The following is a 13,498-nucleotide window of genomic DNA, read 5'->3' as shown; positions in this document are numbered from 1 at the left end:
AAAATCCCTTTGACGCCTAACGCAGAGGCTTGAGAGACAGCCTGGAGTTCTGTCTTTCTGGCCACCCGATGAATTGGGCAATGGTGTTTAGCAGTGTGGCATACACAGTGCATCGTTTGTGCTTAAGAAAAAAGCCTTGAAGTAGGAAGGGCAACTATCATTTTGCCCTCAATTTACAGATGTAGAAATTCAGGATCAGAGCATTAGCCAGACTTTTTGCCGAGTGCACACAGGTGACAAGTGGCTGAGTTGAGAACATCACCTCAGAGTCTTGATTCTGACTACGGGGTAGTCAACCTTGGCACTATCATATCCGAGCCTCACCACTATTGTCATCTTAAGCCAAATAATTCTTTGTTATGGGGGCTATCTTGGGCATTGTAGGATGTTTAGCCAGCAGCATTTCTTCCGATTTTGACAACCAAGACTGTCTTCAGCCATTATCCAATGGCACCTGGAGGGCAAAGCCACCCCTAGTTGAGGATCATTGCTCTATACATATATTCTAACCTCATCAGACAAGGAAAGGCTTCCAAAGGATGAGAGAACACAGACCTGGCAATGGGAGAAGGCAGCCTCTCTGAAAGGGGTGAATGGGGCAAAGGAATTAGGGGGATGGAATAGAGAGGCCCAAGTTGAGCTGTCCAATGAGAGGGTAACAAGGTCATCTCCAATATCCCCTCCAGCTCTAATATTCTGGGGGTCTGCCTAAGGGAAGGAAGGGTATAAGCAGCCCTGGAAGAGAAGTGACAGGTATAGAGCAGTGGGGGGAAGGTGTGGAGAAGCTTCTAGATTCCTCAGGTGACAGTACTGATGGAACAACTAGAGAGACCACTGGGCAGATGACATATGAAAACACGAAAGGCTCTTCCTTCCCATGGTAATTATTTGATTGGCTTTCAGTAGAACCACGGGCATTACTTCTGTTAGACACACAGTGGTTGTGACATAGACGTCGAATGGATGCAATAATGAAGGCTAGGTTGGCCCCTGAAACAACTGACTTAATTCCTCCACTGTTTACAAGTATCTAAATTACTTGCTAGGTATTTAGGATGCTTTAAAGGATGCCTCCCCCTTTTTCCCTACTGAAGTAAAGAACTGGCAGAAATATTTCTGGTGGGACGGAGTGTGGTCTGGGCAGGGAACACTGCAGGCTCCATGTTGCTGCACGTCCAGAATAGGGAGCAAATTCAGAAAAGGCCGCACTCTGAGAGCAAATGTAACCACGGCCAAGTTAAAAAGGAAGGAGAAGGCTGCAGATCAAACTACTAAGTTGTCCCCATGACCACGGGGAGGAGATAACATGAGAGCCCTCTCTAAGCTGCAACTTAACTGAATGCCATTCCATCTCCGAGCATGCAAGGGCCTCTCAGATAGAAGATTAACAGGATTCCAAGGAGGAACTATTTTCCAGGGATTTTCCAGCATGGTCCACAGGGGAGGAGGTCTGAGATTCAACATTAGTGTTAGACATTAGTACTTCATGATCTGATAAGAAACGACACAATTGCATTGTTGGCCTGCAAACTCAGCAATACACACAAACAGGCTTGTGGTAAGCAGGTCACAGTGGCAACACCGTGGAGGTCCCATCCCAGCCAATCTCAGCCTCGCTGCGTAGTCATTCCAAATCCACAGAAATGAAACTGTCTCACCTTCAGTCTTTTCTGCCACCCAGTCATTTATATGTTTCCTGCACTCTTCCGTGTCTTCAGCAAAGGACAACTCCTCCAGCTCTGCCTGATAGAACTTCTGACAGGATTCTTTAAAGTCCTGCAAACACAAAACACTGAGTTTGGTCTCATGTGGTAAAGGCTCCCACAAACGCAAAAGCATTTTGCTTTCTCTTACTGCGTTTCTGCCATAAGTGCTTGGACAGGTCACACTGTACTTTATGGTACATGCGTGCAATTAACGAAAACCTATTCTTCCCTGGTACTGGGCAAAGTGCTTGGTTTGAGGAGGTCCACAGCCTGCGAAGAGGCAGCTGAGACACCCAGACACCCAGACACTGACAGGACATCATGAGCTGCCACTATCCACATAACAGCCCAGAAGCATCCTGTCAAACACTGCACTGACTTTAATATTGCTTCCCTCACTAGGCAGTCTAACACACTGTTACTCATTTTGCATCACCAGCACAAACTACAGTATTGTGGTTTGGGGTAAATGAGAGGCTTTATAAGGGAACTAGATTGCTAAGAAATCGTGTTGAACTGCAAAGAAGGAAATAGCATTTTAGATCTGGGTCATACGGTTGGTTGGAAGAATACAGAGCAAGGAAGGCCCCATGGGAATGGAGGGTGATAGGCCTGGATCATAGTGTGTATGTGCAACTGGGTTCATACATGTGCGTGCATGTGAACATCTGTGTGCATGGGTGCATATGTGTGTGCTTGTTCACCTGCATGTGTGTGGATTGCATGCATGTTTGTGTGTGTGTGTGTACACATGTATGTGTGTTTGTGTGTATCAGGAAGGGGATTAAGGGAAACAGTGGCAGGGAAAGAGCCTTGAAATGTAAGTTGGGGTCCAATCAGAAAAGGCCTGTACCCAATACATTAAAACCCAGATAACTCACCTCACAAAAACCTGGCTTCAGATATAACGGGCCTGGAAACTGGCTCCCAGCCTCTGTCCATTCCATGTTCTCAAATACTTTAATTTCGGCCAAATAAAGGGGATATAGAGGGAAGGAAGAGACAAGCCACCAAGAAAAGTAGAGGTGGATTCCCTGTGTCCCCAATATTATAACAGGAGAAGATCAGGCTAAAGTTCAAAAATGAAATGGATTCAACCAGGAAATTCCTGGATCCAGAGTCACTTTCTGAGGTAGATAAACCCAGGGGAGGCAAATTCCGGGAACAGCACCCAGCAGCTACCAGAAAAGGGATGTGCTTGAACCTTAGAGGAGCCCTCTCAGAACCTCCAGCCAATAGGATGGCCCAGTTTGCTGTGATCGGTTCACTCATTTCCAGACAACATCACCCTGCATATTACGTGGCATAATTTTTGAACCTCACTGATTGTACTATGCCAGGCTGGACTAGGGAACCTTGGAATTATATGCCTAAGTAAATGGGAACTACTTAAATTTCAAACCTCAGTTTTATGAACAGATTTTCATTTTAGAAAGACAATTGTGTCGGTTGTAGATGCAATTCAGAAGACGGGGGCAAATGTAAGAGAATTTGAGAGGCTATCTCAGCAGGAGGCAGCCCAATGACCACACATGGGACTGGGGAGGAGCTCTGTACAGCACGTCGAATGATGTAGTCACTCGGGCATGGGGAATTAAGGGGGAGAAGCAGGGCTGCGTGCAGGAGAATTGACATATTGGGATTGATAACAGGGATGGGTGTATCAGAAACAATTTACAAAGGATGTAATTCAGAAGCAATCATAAAATCTAAAACTGTAATTTCAGAAGTGTAATTCCAAGCACATTTTAAGTCAGTACAGTTATACTTTATTCTCTACTCTTCTGTAGTCTAACTTATTTTCAATTTCTTTTTCATCAATATATGAATACTACTTACTGGAAGGAAATCACAGGTCTTTTCTCCAAAGAGCCTGTTGGCAGTTCTAAGCAAGTACTGAGTGCCAGTTCTGTTAACTTCACTGAGAAGTGACTGGAAACCTTGGTGAATATTTCCATCCTTGTATAAACAAAGTGCCTGGAAACAGAAACCAACACTGACTTTTAACACTGCCATTATACTCTCCCAAAGAGCTTCCTCCAAACAAACCTCTGTACTAAACAGATCACACAGGATCCTACTTTAAAAAGGTTTGGCCTAATTCTCTAGCACAGGGTTTCTCAACGTGGGCAATGTAGCACTGACACTTGGGGCCAGGACACTTCCTGGTCTCATATAAGCGTTCTAGGATTTTTGCAGCACTTCTGGCTTCTATCCACTAGATGTCAGTAGCACCTCTCAGTTACGGGATCTAAAACTCCAGGTCTTGGCAAGGGTCCCCAGGAAGGAAAAATTCACCCACCCACCCCTACCTCCCACCCCCCAGTGAGAACCACTAGTCTAGCAAATTTATTCATCCCAGCAAGGCACTGTGCAATAATTCAGGGGGAAGGCAGATCAGAAAAAAGTAACTGGGATGAATTACGACTCAGGTAATACAAACAAAAGCAGCAATAAGACTAAAAATGTTTCATCTGCAATTTTACAGAAGTTCTCCAGACCATATTATAAGTTAAACATCAAGTCAGAGTGAGAATTAAGGTTGTTTCTATATCTCTCAATCACCTGCAGTCCAAAGCCTCACTCCTCCAATCAGTTGAAAGAAGCAATCACAGAAGGATGTCAACTGGGGTTCCTAGGTGCATTTTAGGAGATTGTCTATACACCCCTGATATTGGTGGTAAAGTGACATCCATTTGGCAATTATCTCGGATATTTTCACCAATAGTCAGAGAACTGTTCCTAAAGTATTATCTCCCACCTCGTTTGTAGATTAGGTTATATATACATCACCAGTTTGAATCAAACAGATTATATATTCCTCTAAATCACTCCAGAAGATATAAGTCTACGCTTGTATTACATTCCTTTCCCAGGATGCAGAATCGTGCACTAAAAATAACCCACTTAACAAAAAGTTAATCTAGGCAGCTGCATGTCTATTTAAAATATAATGTTAGCAAAAGTTTCAAATGTAACAAGGTTGGAATATTTTGCCTTCTTGCGGGACAGAATGATAGTTTATCTTACTTATCAAAGGTGTGAATTTGCCAGACTGTACTGATAATCTGATCTAGAGAAAATAACTCTATGGCTTGATTTCTCTCATAAACATCGGAGGAGGTGATCCGTCCAACATATTTCACCTTTCTACCTCTTTCTGCTCTTCTCCACTGCCGTGCTGCTCCCCCTTCCACCTCCAGCTCCACAGGCTTTCATCAGCTGGAGCAAAAGTACAGAAAGACAATTCAATGGAAGCCCAGGGAAACATGCCATTCTCCTTCCTTTGCGACAAGCACACATACCTGGGACATCTGGGTTGCGGTGCTTCCCTTTGCCCCCATGAAGACCATGGCCAGGGCAGAGGAGATGCTCATGGGAGAGAAGAATACGTTTCTTGAGTTGTCCTCTTCCCCTAATATTTTAAATAAGCTGATGGCAAAAGTGCCATTTGCTTCACAGAGGTCATCCATCAGGGAAGGTCTGCATCAAAGGCACAGCACAGAAAAGCACATCAGCCAAGCCCTCCTGTGGCCACACAGTCATTCGTCCCCGAGTCAGTAGACACTGAGGTGGTAGGTGGAATAACCACCCCCCAAAAGACTCCCACTCCTAATTCCCAAAACGTGACAACATGATCTTCCTTGGCAATAAGGACTTTGCAAATGCTACTCAATTAAGTATTTTGAGACGTGAGATTATCCTGAGTTATTCCAGTGGACTCAGTGGAATCATGAGGGTCCTTATAAGAGACGCAGGAGGGTCAGAGTCTGAGATGGAGACATGAGGACGGAAGCAGAGGTCAGAGGGGTAGGGGCCACTGATGAAGGAATGTGACCTCCTTGAGAAGCCAGAAAAAGCAAGGAAACAGATTTTCTCCTAGAGATTCCGGAAAATAATATTGCTCTGCTGTACCATTTTGGACTTAGGACTTCCAGACCTGTAAGATAATAAATGCGTGTTGTTTTCAGCCACTAAATGTGTGGTAAAGGGTTACCACATCAATAGGAAACAAAAACACTAGTTTATTCATAAAATAGCCAATCTCAGGGCCCATGACTGGTACCCCTCTCAGCAACAGGGGCACAGACACTCTCCAAGACCTGCTTACTTGCTCCCTTGGTGTAGCAGCAGCCAAAAGGTCTTGGTGCAGACGGGTGTGGTGGTTCACACCTGTAATCCCGGCGCTTTGTAAGCCTGAGGTGGGCAGATCACTTGAGGTCAGCAGTTTGAGACCAGCCTTGCCAACAAGGTGAAACCACATCTCTATTGAAAATTCAAAAATTATCCAGGCACGGTGGTGGGCAACTGTAATCCCAGCTACTCGGAAGGCTGATGCCAGAGAATCGCTTGAGCCCCAGGAGGTGGAGGCTGCAGAGAGCCAAGATCGTGCCACTGCACTCCAGCCTGGGCAACAGAGTGAGACTCCATCTCAGAAAACAAAACAAAACAAACAACAACAACAAAAATCTTGGTGCCAGGCACTGTTTTCAGCACTTTCCATTATCACCCAACAACGCAAGAGGTCAGTACAATTATTGCCCCACTTTAGAGATGAGAAGACTGAGTGAGGTTTAGTAACTCATTCCAGAACCCTCAAGTAGTCATAAACACCTGGAATCCACAGTTTGATTCCAGAGCCTGAATTCTTAATCATCACACACAATCCCCCCATTGCTGCTAATTATCTTTCAGTTTAATGTCTACAACATAATCTATAAAGAATGTTCTAAAACTTATAAATGTAATTCTTTATCAATAAAAACTATTTCTGTCATCACGTCCTGCGAAAATAGCTAGATTCATTTCACCAAATGTGGAGAGTTTGTTTGAAATAGGCTGACCTAAAATATGGGGCTACCGGAAAGACAAAAATACATTACTTTTCAAGGTGACTCCAAAAAGATGTCCCATTTTCCCCAAGAGCTGCTGAAACTGGGTTATGGAGTTGCAAAGAAAGCCCATAGGTGTGGATATAAAATATGAAGCCCTCATCTGGTCATCGGGTGAGCACTTTTAATTAGGTGCATTGATTTTTGATTCCTCCTGGCTAAGAGAGTCTTAACATTCCCCTCAGCTTGAATAAACTTTAGACAACCCAAACTTGACTAAGTAAACAAACTAAACAGGCTTCCTCCTGCCTCTAGGCCCTTTCTTCCTTTTTCTTAAAGCATTTTATTTAGAGAACTTGTCATTGTAAATTCTTTATCAGCCCCTTTGAGATGTAAATCTTTTTTAAATGCTTCTTGCTAGTTTTACATCCCAGAACAGGTCTTTGTTTACATCCCAGGACAGTCTTTCTCAAAGACCTGGAAGCCATCCCTTTGAAATGTAATTATCAAGAAAGATATCATCCCTATCAACCAGTTCTGTGGAAGGGGAAGCCTAACGGAGGGGGGCACCTTGCTTGAAGTGCTAAAAAGCTATTACAGCTATTAATTATTATAATTTTAGTACATTTTTTGTGAGACGGAGTCTCACTCTGTCGCCAATTTTAGCACATTATTATAAGTCCTACGTTATTGTTCATTTCTATCAAACCTTATAAAAACTTGGGCTATTATTTCACAAAATACTACAGTTCACCAACTCATCTCAATTTCCCTGAGCCCTTTTGCTCTTACAATTGAGAACATTTGGGAAAATAAAAGGACAAATCATTATCCACAGTCTCATGATCCTACAGGATATTTTTTTCTATTATCATTTTTTTCATAAACATGTATAATTTTTAACTGAAAAAATGTAAAGTCAAAACAAGAAAAATATGCTCCAGTTTTGAAAATCAGCAAATGAGCAAAACAAAAAGTCCTGGAAACTGTATCTAGAGATATAAATCATAGTGCATGTGTTCATTTCTATAAACAGAAGGAGCCTCATCCAGTTTCCCAGTGGCCTACAAAGTGCCTGGTGCAGCAGCTTTGAAACTGTATCCCTTTACTGGGGGTCTTGGACGGGTCTTCTGGGTCTCTTAGGGCACAAGAGGAAAGGGGAATTGAGTGGCTGAGAGAGGGAAGTGGGGAACAACTGTATTAATCAAAGTATCTTCACTGTTGGATGTTTTGCTTCCTCCTAAGATATTTTGCTTACTCCTAAGATATTTTTAAACAGAAGGGTGTCTCTTACTTAAACACAAAAGTGAGCTTATATTTTTTTAAAAGTGTAAAGGCAACACTCTAAATATAGAACAACAGTCTAAAGCAGTGCAAATTCTTTAAAGTTTAAAATAAATGTTAGTGCGGTTCAGAAAAAAACAAGTAGGGTTAGGGTTATGGTTAGGGTTCAAAAAACTAAGTAAAATAAATGTGAACCAAGAAAACACAATCATGGCATAATTTGCACCATAGTACTCTATACTTAATAGGTTGTTTATCATGGAACAAAATGTTCCGGTTCCTCACTATCCTCACATCATAAGGCCTCGCCAGAGCTTATACTAGGCCCTGCAGATGTTGGAAGGCAGAGGAGTCTGTGCAGGCAAGTCCCGGGGTCCCTCATGACCTCATTTTTCACTTGAGGACATTTCAGAGACTGGGAGGCAGGAAGGAAGTCAAACTTCATAGAACTGGGCCCACCAGAAGGTGGCACCAAAGAAACTTAAAGATGGAGAGAATTAGGTAAACTGGGTAAGACAGAGACACAAATAAATCTGGATTTGATCCGACCTTAGCATAAGAGCTTTGGACTCAGGGTGAAGCAAGCATGAACTTAGGTTGAGCTGTGTGTGTGTAGGTATGTTTCATCATCCTGTCTGAACTACTGAATCAATCGTTTCAGTAGTTCTGAATGAACTGAACTATTGCATCAATCTCATCTTTACATTTTAACTGCTCTTAGTTGCAAACTGCTACTTCTGATTTCTTCCATCTTTCCTCTTCCTTCATCTCATGTCCCCACTTCCATTCCTTTTCAACACTCAGGTGCTGGTCAGTATGTGGTATTTCCCATCAATATCTACCCTGCAGCCACAGTACACACGCTTGCACTCACATACAAGTGTACCCCCTTGGCCTTTGCTCAGGTCAGAAGTCAGGCAGGGCAGAAAACCAGGTAACAGAATGACTCTTCCTCCCGTCTTCCTCTCAAATCTCATTTGGACATTATAGCTTTTAGAAGGATTGGAAGTTTAAACAAAATGGATTTTACCCAATATATCTAAAAAGCAATTAATTTTAATACAAAATAATACTTTAGATGTCAATGCCACAATTAGATTATGATATAAAAAAAGGAATCAAAAGTTTTTATTTCCAGCCAACCAAATAAATTGGCATTAAACTAGTTTTTCCTTTACAGGCGAACAAACAAGGACAGAGGCAATTAAATACTGTCTGCGGGACTTACAGAAAAAGTGAGAGTCAGCCTCAAAAGCAAGCCTTACGTTTCCAAGTACATGATATTGTTCTCCTCCTGGGAGCCCCAAATACCTATGAACTCCCTCCTCCACTCCCCCTCCCCATACAACATCCAAAAGTGAGTTTACTCAAAGAGCATTTATGTAAAATGTTCATTACCTGTTTTGGGAGGAGACAATGAAAAATAAATGCCATAATCCCTTACCAGAAGCTTACACCCTAAAGAAGACACACATATAGAAATGCATAGTTTCAAGTCAGTCAGGTGCTCTGGAACAGGATAATTTTCAAAGTACTAAGGAAGTCCTCAGAAAAGAAAAAAAAAAAAAGAAAACCACCTTTATAGAATCCTGGAAAGACCTTCCAGAGAAGCTGGCTGAAGCTGGTTTTAAAAGCTGGGCAGGCCAAGCTAATTTATAGATTCAATGTCATCCCCATCAAGCTACCAATGACTTTCTTCACAGAATTAGAAAAAACTACTTTAAAGTTCATATGGAACCAAAAAAGAGCTCACATTGCCAAGACAATCCAAAGCCAAAAGAACAAAGTTGGAGGCATCACACTACCTGACTTCAAACTATACTACAAGGCTACCATCACCAAAACAGCATGGTACTGGTACCAAAACAGAGATATAGACCAATGGAACAGAACAGAGGCCTCAGAAATAACACTACACATCTACAACCATCTGATCTTTGGCAAACCTGAGAAAAAACAAGAAATGGGGAAAGGATTCCCTATTTAATAAATGGTGCTGGGAAAATTGGCATATGTAGAAAGCTGAAACTGGATCTCTTCCTTACATCTTTTAGAAAAATTAATTCAAGATGGATTGAAGATTTAAATGTTAGACCTAAAACCATAAAAACCCTAGAAGAAAACCTAGGCAATACCATTCAGGACATAGGAATGGGTAAGGACTTCATGACTAAAACACCAAAAGCAATGGCCAAAAAAAAGCCAAAATAGACAAATGGGATTTAATTAAACTAAACAGCTTCTGCAAAGCAAAAGAAACTACCATCAGAGTGAACAGGCAACCTACAGAATGGGAGAAAAGTTTTACAATCTACCCATCTGACAAAGGGCTAACATCCAGAATCTACAAAGAACTCAAACAAATTTACAAGAAAAAAACAACCCCATCAAAAAGTGGGCAAAGGATATGAACAGACACTTCTCAAAAGAAGACATTTATGCAGCCAACAGACACATGAAAAAAAATGCTCATCATTACTGGTCATCAGAGAAATGCAAATCAAAACCACAATAAGATACCATCTCACGCCAATTAGAATGATGATCATAAAAAAGTCAGGAAACAACAGATGCTGAAGATGTGGAAAAATAGGAATGCTTTTACACTGTTGGTGGGAGTGTAAATTAGTTCAACCATTGTGGAAGACAGTGTGGCGATTCCTCAGGGATCTAGAACTAGAAATACCATTTGATCCAGCCATCCCATTACTGGGGATATACCCAAAGGATTATAAATCATGCTACTATAAAGACATATGCACATGTATATTTATTGCGGCACTATTCACAATAGCAAAGACTTGGAACCAACCCAAATGTCCATCAATGATAGACTGGATTAAGAAAATGTGGCACATATACACCATGGAAAACTATGCAGCCATAAAAAAGCGATGAGTTCGTGTCCTTTGCAGGGACATGGATGAAGCTGGAAACCATCATCCTCAGCAAATTATCACAAAGACAGAAAAGCAAATAGCACTCATAGGTGGGAAATGAACAATGAGAACACTTGGACACAGGGCAGGGACATCACACACCAGTGCCTGTGGGGTGGGGGGGGAGGTGTGGGGGAGGAATAGCATTAGGAGAAATACCTAATGTAAATGACGAGTTGATGGGTGCAGTAAACCAACATGGCTCATGTATACCTATGTATCAAACCCGCACATTGTGCGCTCGTACCCTAGAACTTAAAGTATAATAATAATAAAAAAGAAACAACCCAAATGTCCATCAAAAACAGAATGGATAAATGGATTGTAGTATATTAGTATAATGGAATACAGACCAATAAAAACTAAAAGAACCACAGCTATAAGTTCTTCTAGTTTTTGACGTGGACAACTCCCACAAATAATGTATTAAAGGAGCAAGCCACAGAGTAATGCAGTATTATTCCATACACATAAAGTTCAAAACCAGGCTAAACTAAATCGTTCTTGATGCATGTGTACGTAGTGAAACTGTCAAGAAAAGCAACGTCGTTATTACCATGAAACTCAGGAAGGTGGGGATACAGAGGAGAGGGAAGCGGATGTGATGAGGGAGGAGGGTGTCATCAGTAGGGAAACAGGCAGGGCCTCCATCGATGACAATATTCCAGTTATTAAACTGGGTGATGGGTTGTACTCCTGTTCTTTATAATTTAATACACATTTTAAATGTTCTTTTGTATTTATTCCATAGGTAATAAAACTTATTAAAACCACATATCAAAAAAATAAAAAATAAAAGCTGGGCAGGCATTCCATGGGTGGTGAAATGGGGGATGCAAATAATAGGCTGAGGAATTAGCAGGTGCCAAGAATGTGGCAGGAAGACAAAGGGCATGGTTTGTGCGGTGTCCCTGGAGTGGGTTTCCATGGTTTCCTGTGAGCCACGTGGTAGTAAGACAGGATGGATCCTTATGCCACATTTAGGAGTTTGAACTTCAGATTATGGTCTGGAAAGTCATGCATGGTTTCGAAACAAACGTCTTATATGAGTGCATTGGCGCTTTGGAAAGACGATCCGGCTCGGTATTTGGTCTAAAAAGACCTTGGGGAGCTGGCAGGTAGGCCACGGTGGTCCATGGGCCAGGGACTGCTGGGGATTCTCTGAAATAGAGAAGTGGGGGCTGGAATTGCCAGGCAGAGTGACAGCTCACACAGGGATACCAAGCAGGAGGGTCAGGTCCCGAGGTGCCTAGCTGTTATAAATTCATACTTAGGGTGGGTCATGAACCATTGGAATTTTATATGAGGAGTCAGGCTGGAATGGAGAATATGACTTGTTCCATTTGAGATGTGTGGAACACACCATACCAGGTAAACCTGTAACAAAGACAGCCAAGGATGTTTGTAAACACAATTAGGGACTGGGGATGAGTAGACGGTCTAGAGCCAGAGACCTGAGGCCACCAGCATCCCGATTCCGAGAGGTACCATGAAAATGGATGAAACTACGCAGAATATCTAGTGGAGGCACAAGAGAAGAAATCCACCTATTTCTGGGCCATTTCCAACATATGGAAGTAGTAAAAGGAAGAGACAGAGGAGGGCAACGGAGAGAGAGCCAGCGCGCGAAAGGGAGACTTCGACCCAGCCATCAGGATGTGCTGGCAGAACTGGGAAGACGAGTCTGCCCCTCCAAGGGGACCCAGGGAAGAGGGCGCCGTCTACGCTGAGTCGGAGGCAGGGAAGCCGGAGGGGCCCGGAGAGCAGCCCTGGGTGAGGCCGTTTGGAATGCGGAGGTCTCAGGAGTGGAGCAGCAGCCAGAGGACTGAAAGTGTCTGGAAAGTGAGGAATTGGTTAAAGTAACGCCGGTGGGTGGCTGCGACAGAGAGGGGCGTAGGTGAAGAAGCACCCACCCCCCCAAATCCCGTTTGAGAGGAAGCAACCAATGAAGAAAGGAATATGAGAGATACAGAAAAATGAAGGCAGGGATGGAAAGAACGGAGGGAGGGGACAAGGAGGGAAGGAGAAGGTGCAACCAATATGCTGTAAGCACAGGGGCAGGCATGGGTGCCAGGGGAGCAGGGACTCGGCGCCCCCTCGATCTACCCCAGGCGCCCCGGAAAGTCCAGGCCCGGCAGCCAGCGCTCCCCGAGCCTCCTTCGCAGCCGCGGCTCCTCCCAGTCGCTCTACCCCGGCTCGCGCCGGAGCTTCCGGCGCTTCCAAACCCACTGCTCGCGTCCCTCGCCGCTCCCACCAGGCAGCAAATCGCAGGCCGAGAAACAGACGCTCCCTCTCCAGGGGCAGCTTCCGAGTCAGGGAGGGTGTGCGCGCTCCAGCTCTGGGGCCGGCCCAGTCTCTCGGTGGGGCTCGGGACCCCGGCTGGTGCCAGGGCGACCCCCACAGCCCCGCGACTCTCTTTCCCAGCCGCCTCCCACCGTCATTCCCCTAGTTCCTGCCCGCCTTTGCCTCGCTCTGAGTCCTGCTTTGGCCTTCCTCTCTCCCCCGTCTCTCCTGCGCTCCAGGGAAGAGGTGGCCGCCGCGGGAACCTGGGCACCTGCATGCCTGCCCCGCCCGGTACCTGGGAGAGGCCCCCACCTCCTGCTGCTGCTGCCGCTGCTGCCTCCGCTGCCGCCGCCGCTGCTTCGACTATTCCTCCTTTGTGGATGCTTCACGTCCGCCTTGATTGAGGGCAAGGCTTCCGGCAGATGACTCAGAACCGTTCAATTGCGCTGGCCTG

General features: G+C 44.1%; 1 protein-coding gene across 4 annotated transcripts in view; it reads right to left on the bottom strand.

Moving 5' to 3' along the window:
- Positions 1–13,498, bottom strand: part of LOC117062061 (serpin B8) — a 45,215-nt gene extending 31,717 nt beyond the window's left edge. For 2 of the 4 annotated variants that reach the window (XM_033175237.1, XM_033175211.1), the window contains exons 1-4: positions 13,357–13,498; positions 5,012–5,189; positions 3,546–3,683; positions 1,659–1,776 (exon numbers count right to left, since the gene is read on the bottom strand). In XM_033175237.1, the coding sequence (XP_033031128.1) occupies positions 1,659–1,776; positions 3,546–3,683; positions 5,012–5,179 (424 nt within the window). In that variant the 5' untranslated portion in view covers positions 5,180–5,189; positions 13,357–13,498. Of the gene's footprint in view, positions 1–1,658; positions 1,777–3,545; positions 3,684–5,011; positions 5,190–11,317; positions 11,339–13,339 lie in introns of those variants that run through there. The other 2 variants (XM_033175220.1, XM_033175229.1) reach the window with 2 other exon arrangements.

This window comes from Trachypithecus francoisi, unplaced genomic scaffold, assembly GCF_009764315.1.
Source record: "Trachypithecus francoisi isolate TF-2019V2 unplaced genomic scaffold, Tfra_2.0 Contig01474, whole genome shotgun sequence".
NCBI lineage: Eukaryota > Metazoa > Chordata > Mammalia > Primates > Cercopithecidae > Trachypithecus > Trachypithecus francoisi.
This window is presented reverse-complemented; position numbering and strand designations above follow the sequence as displayed.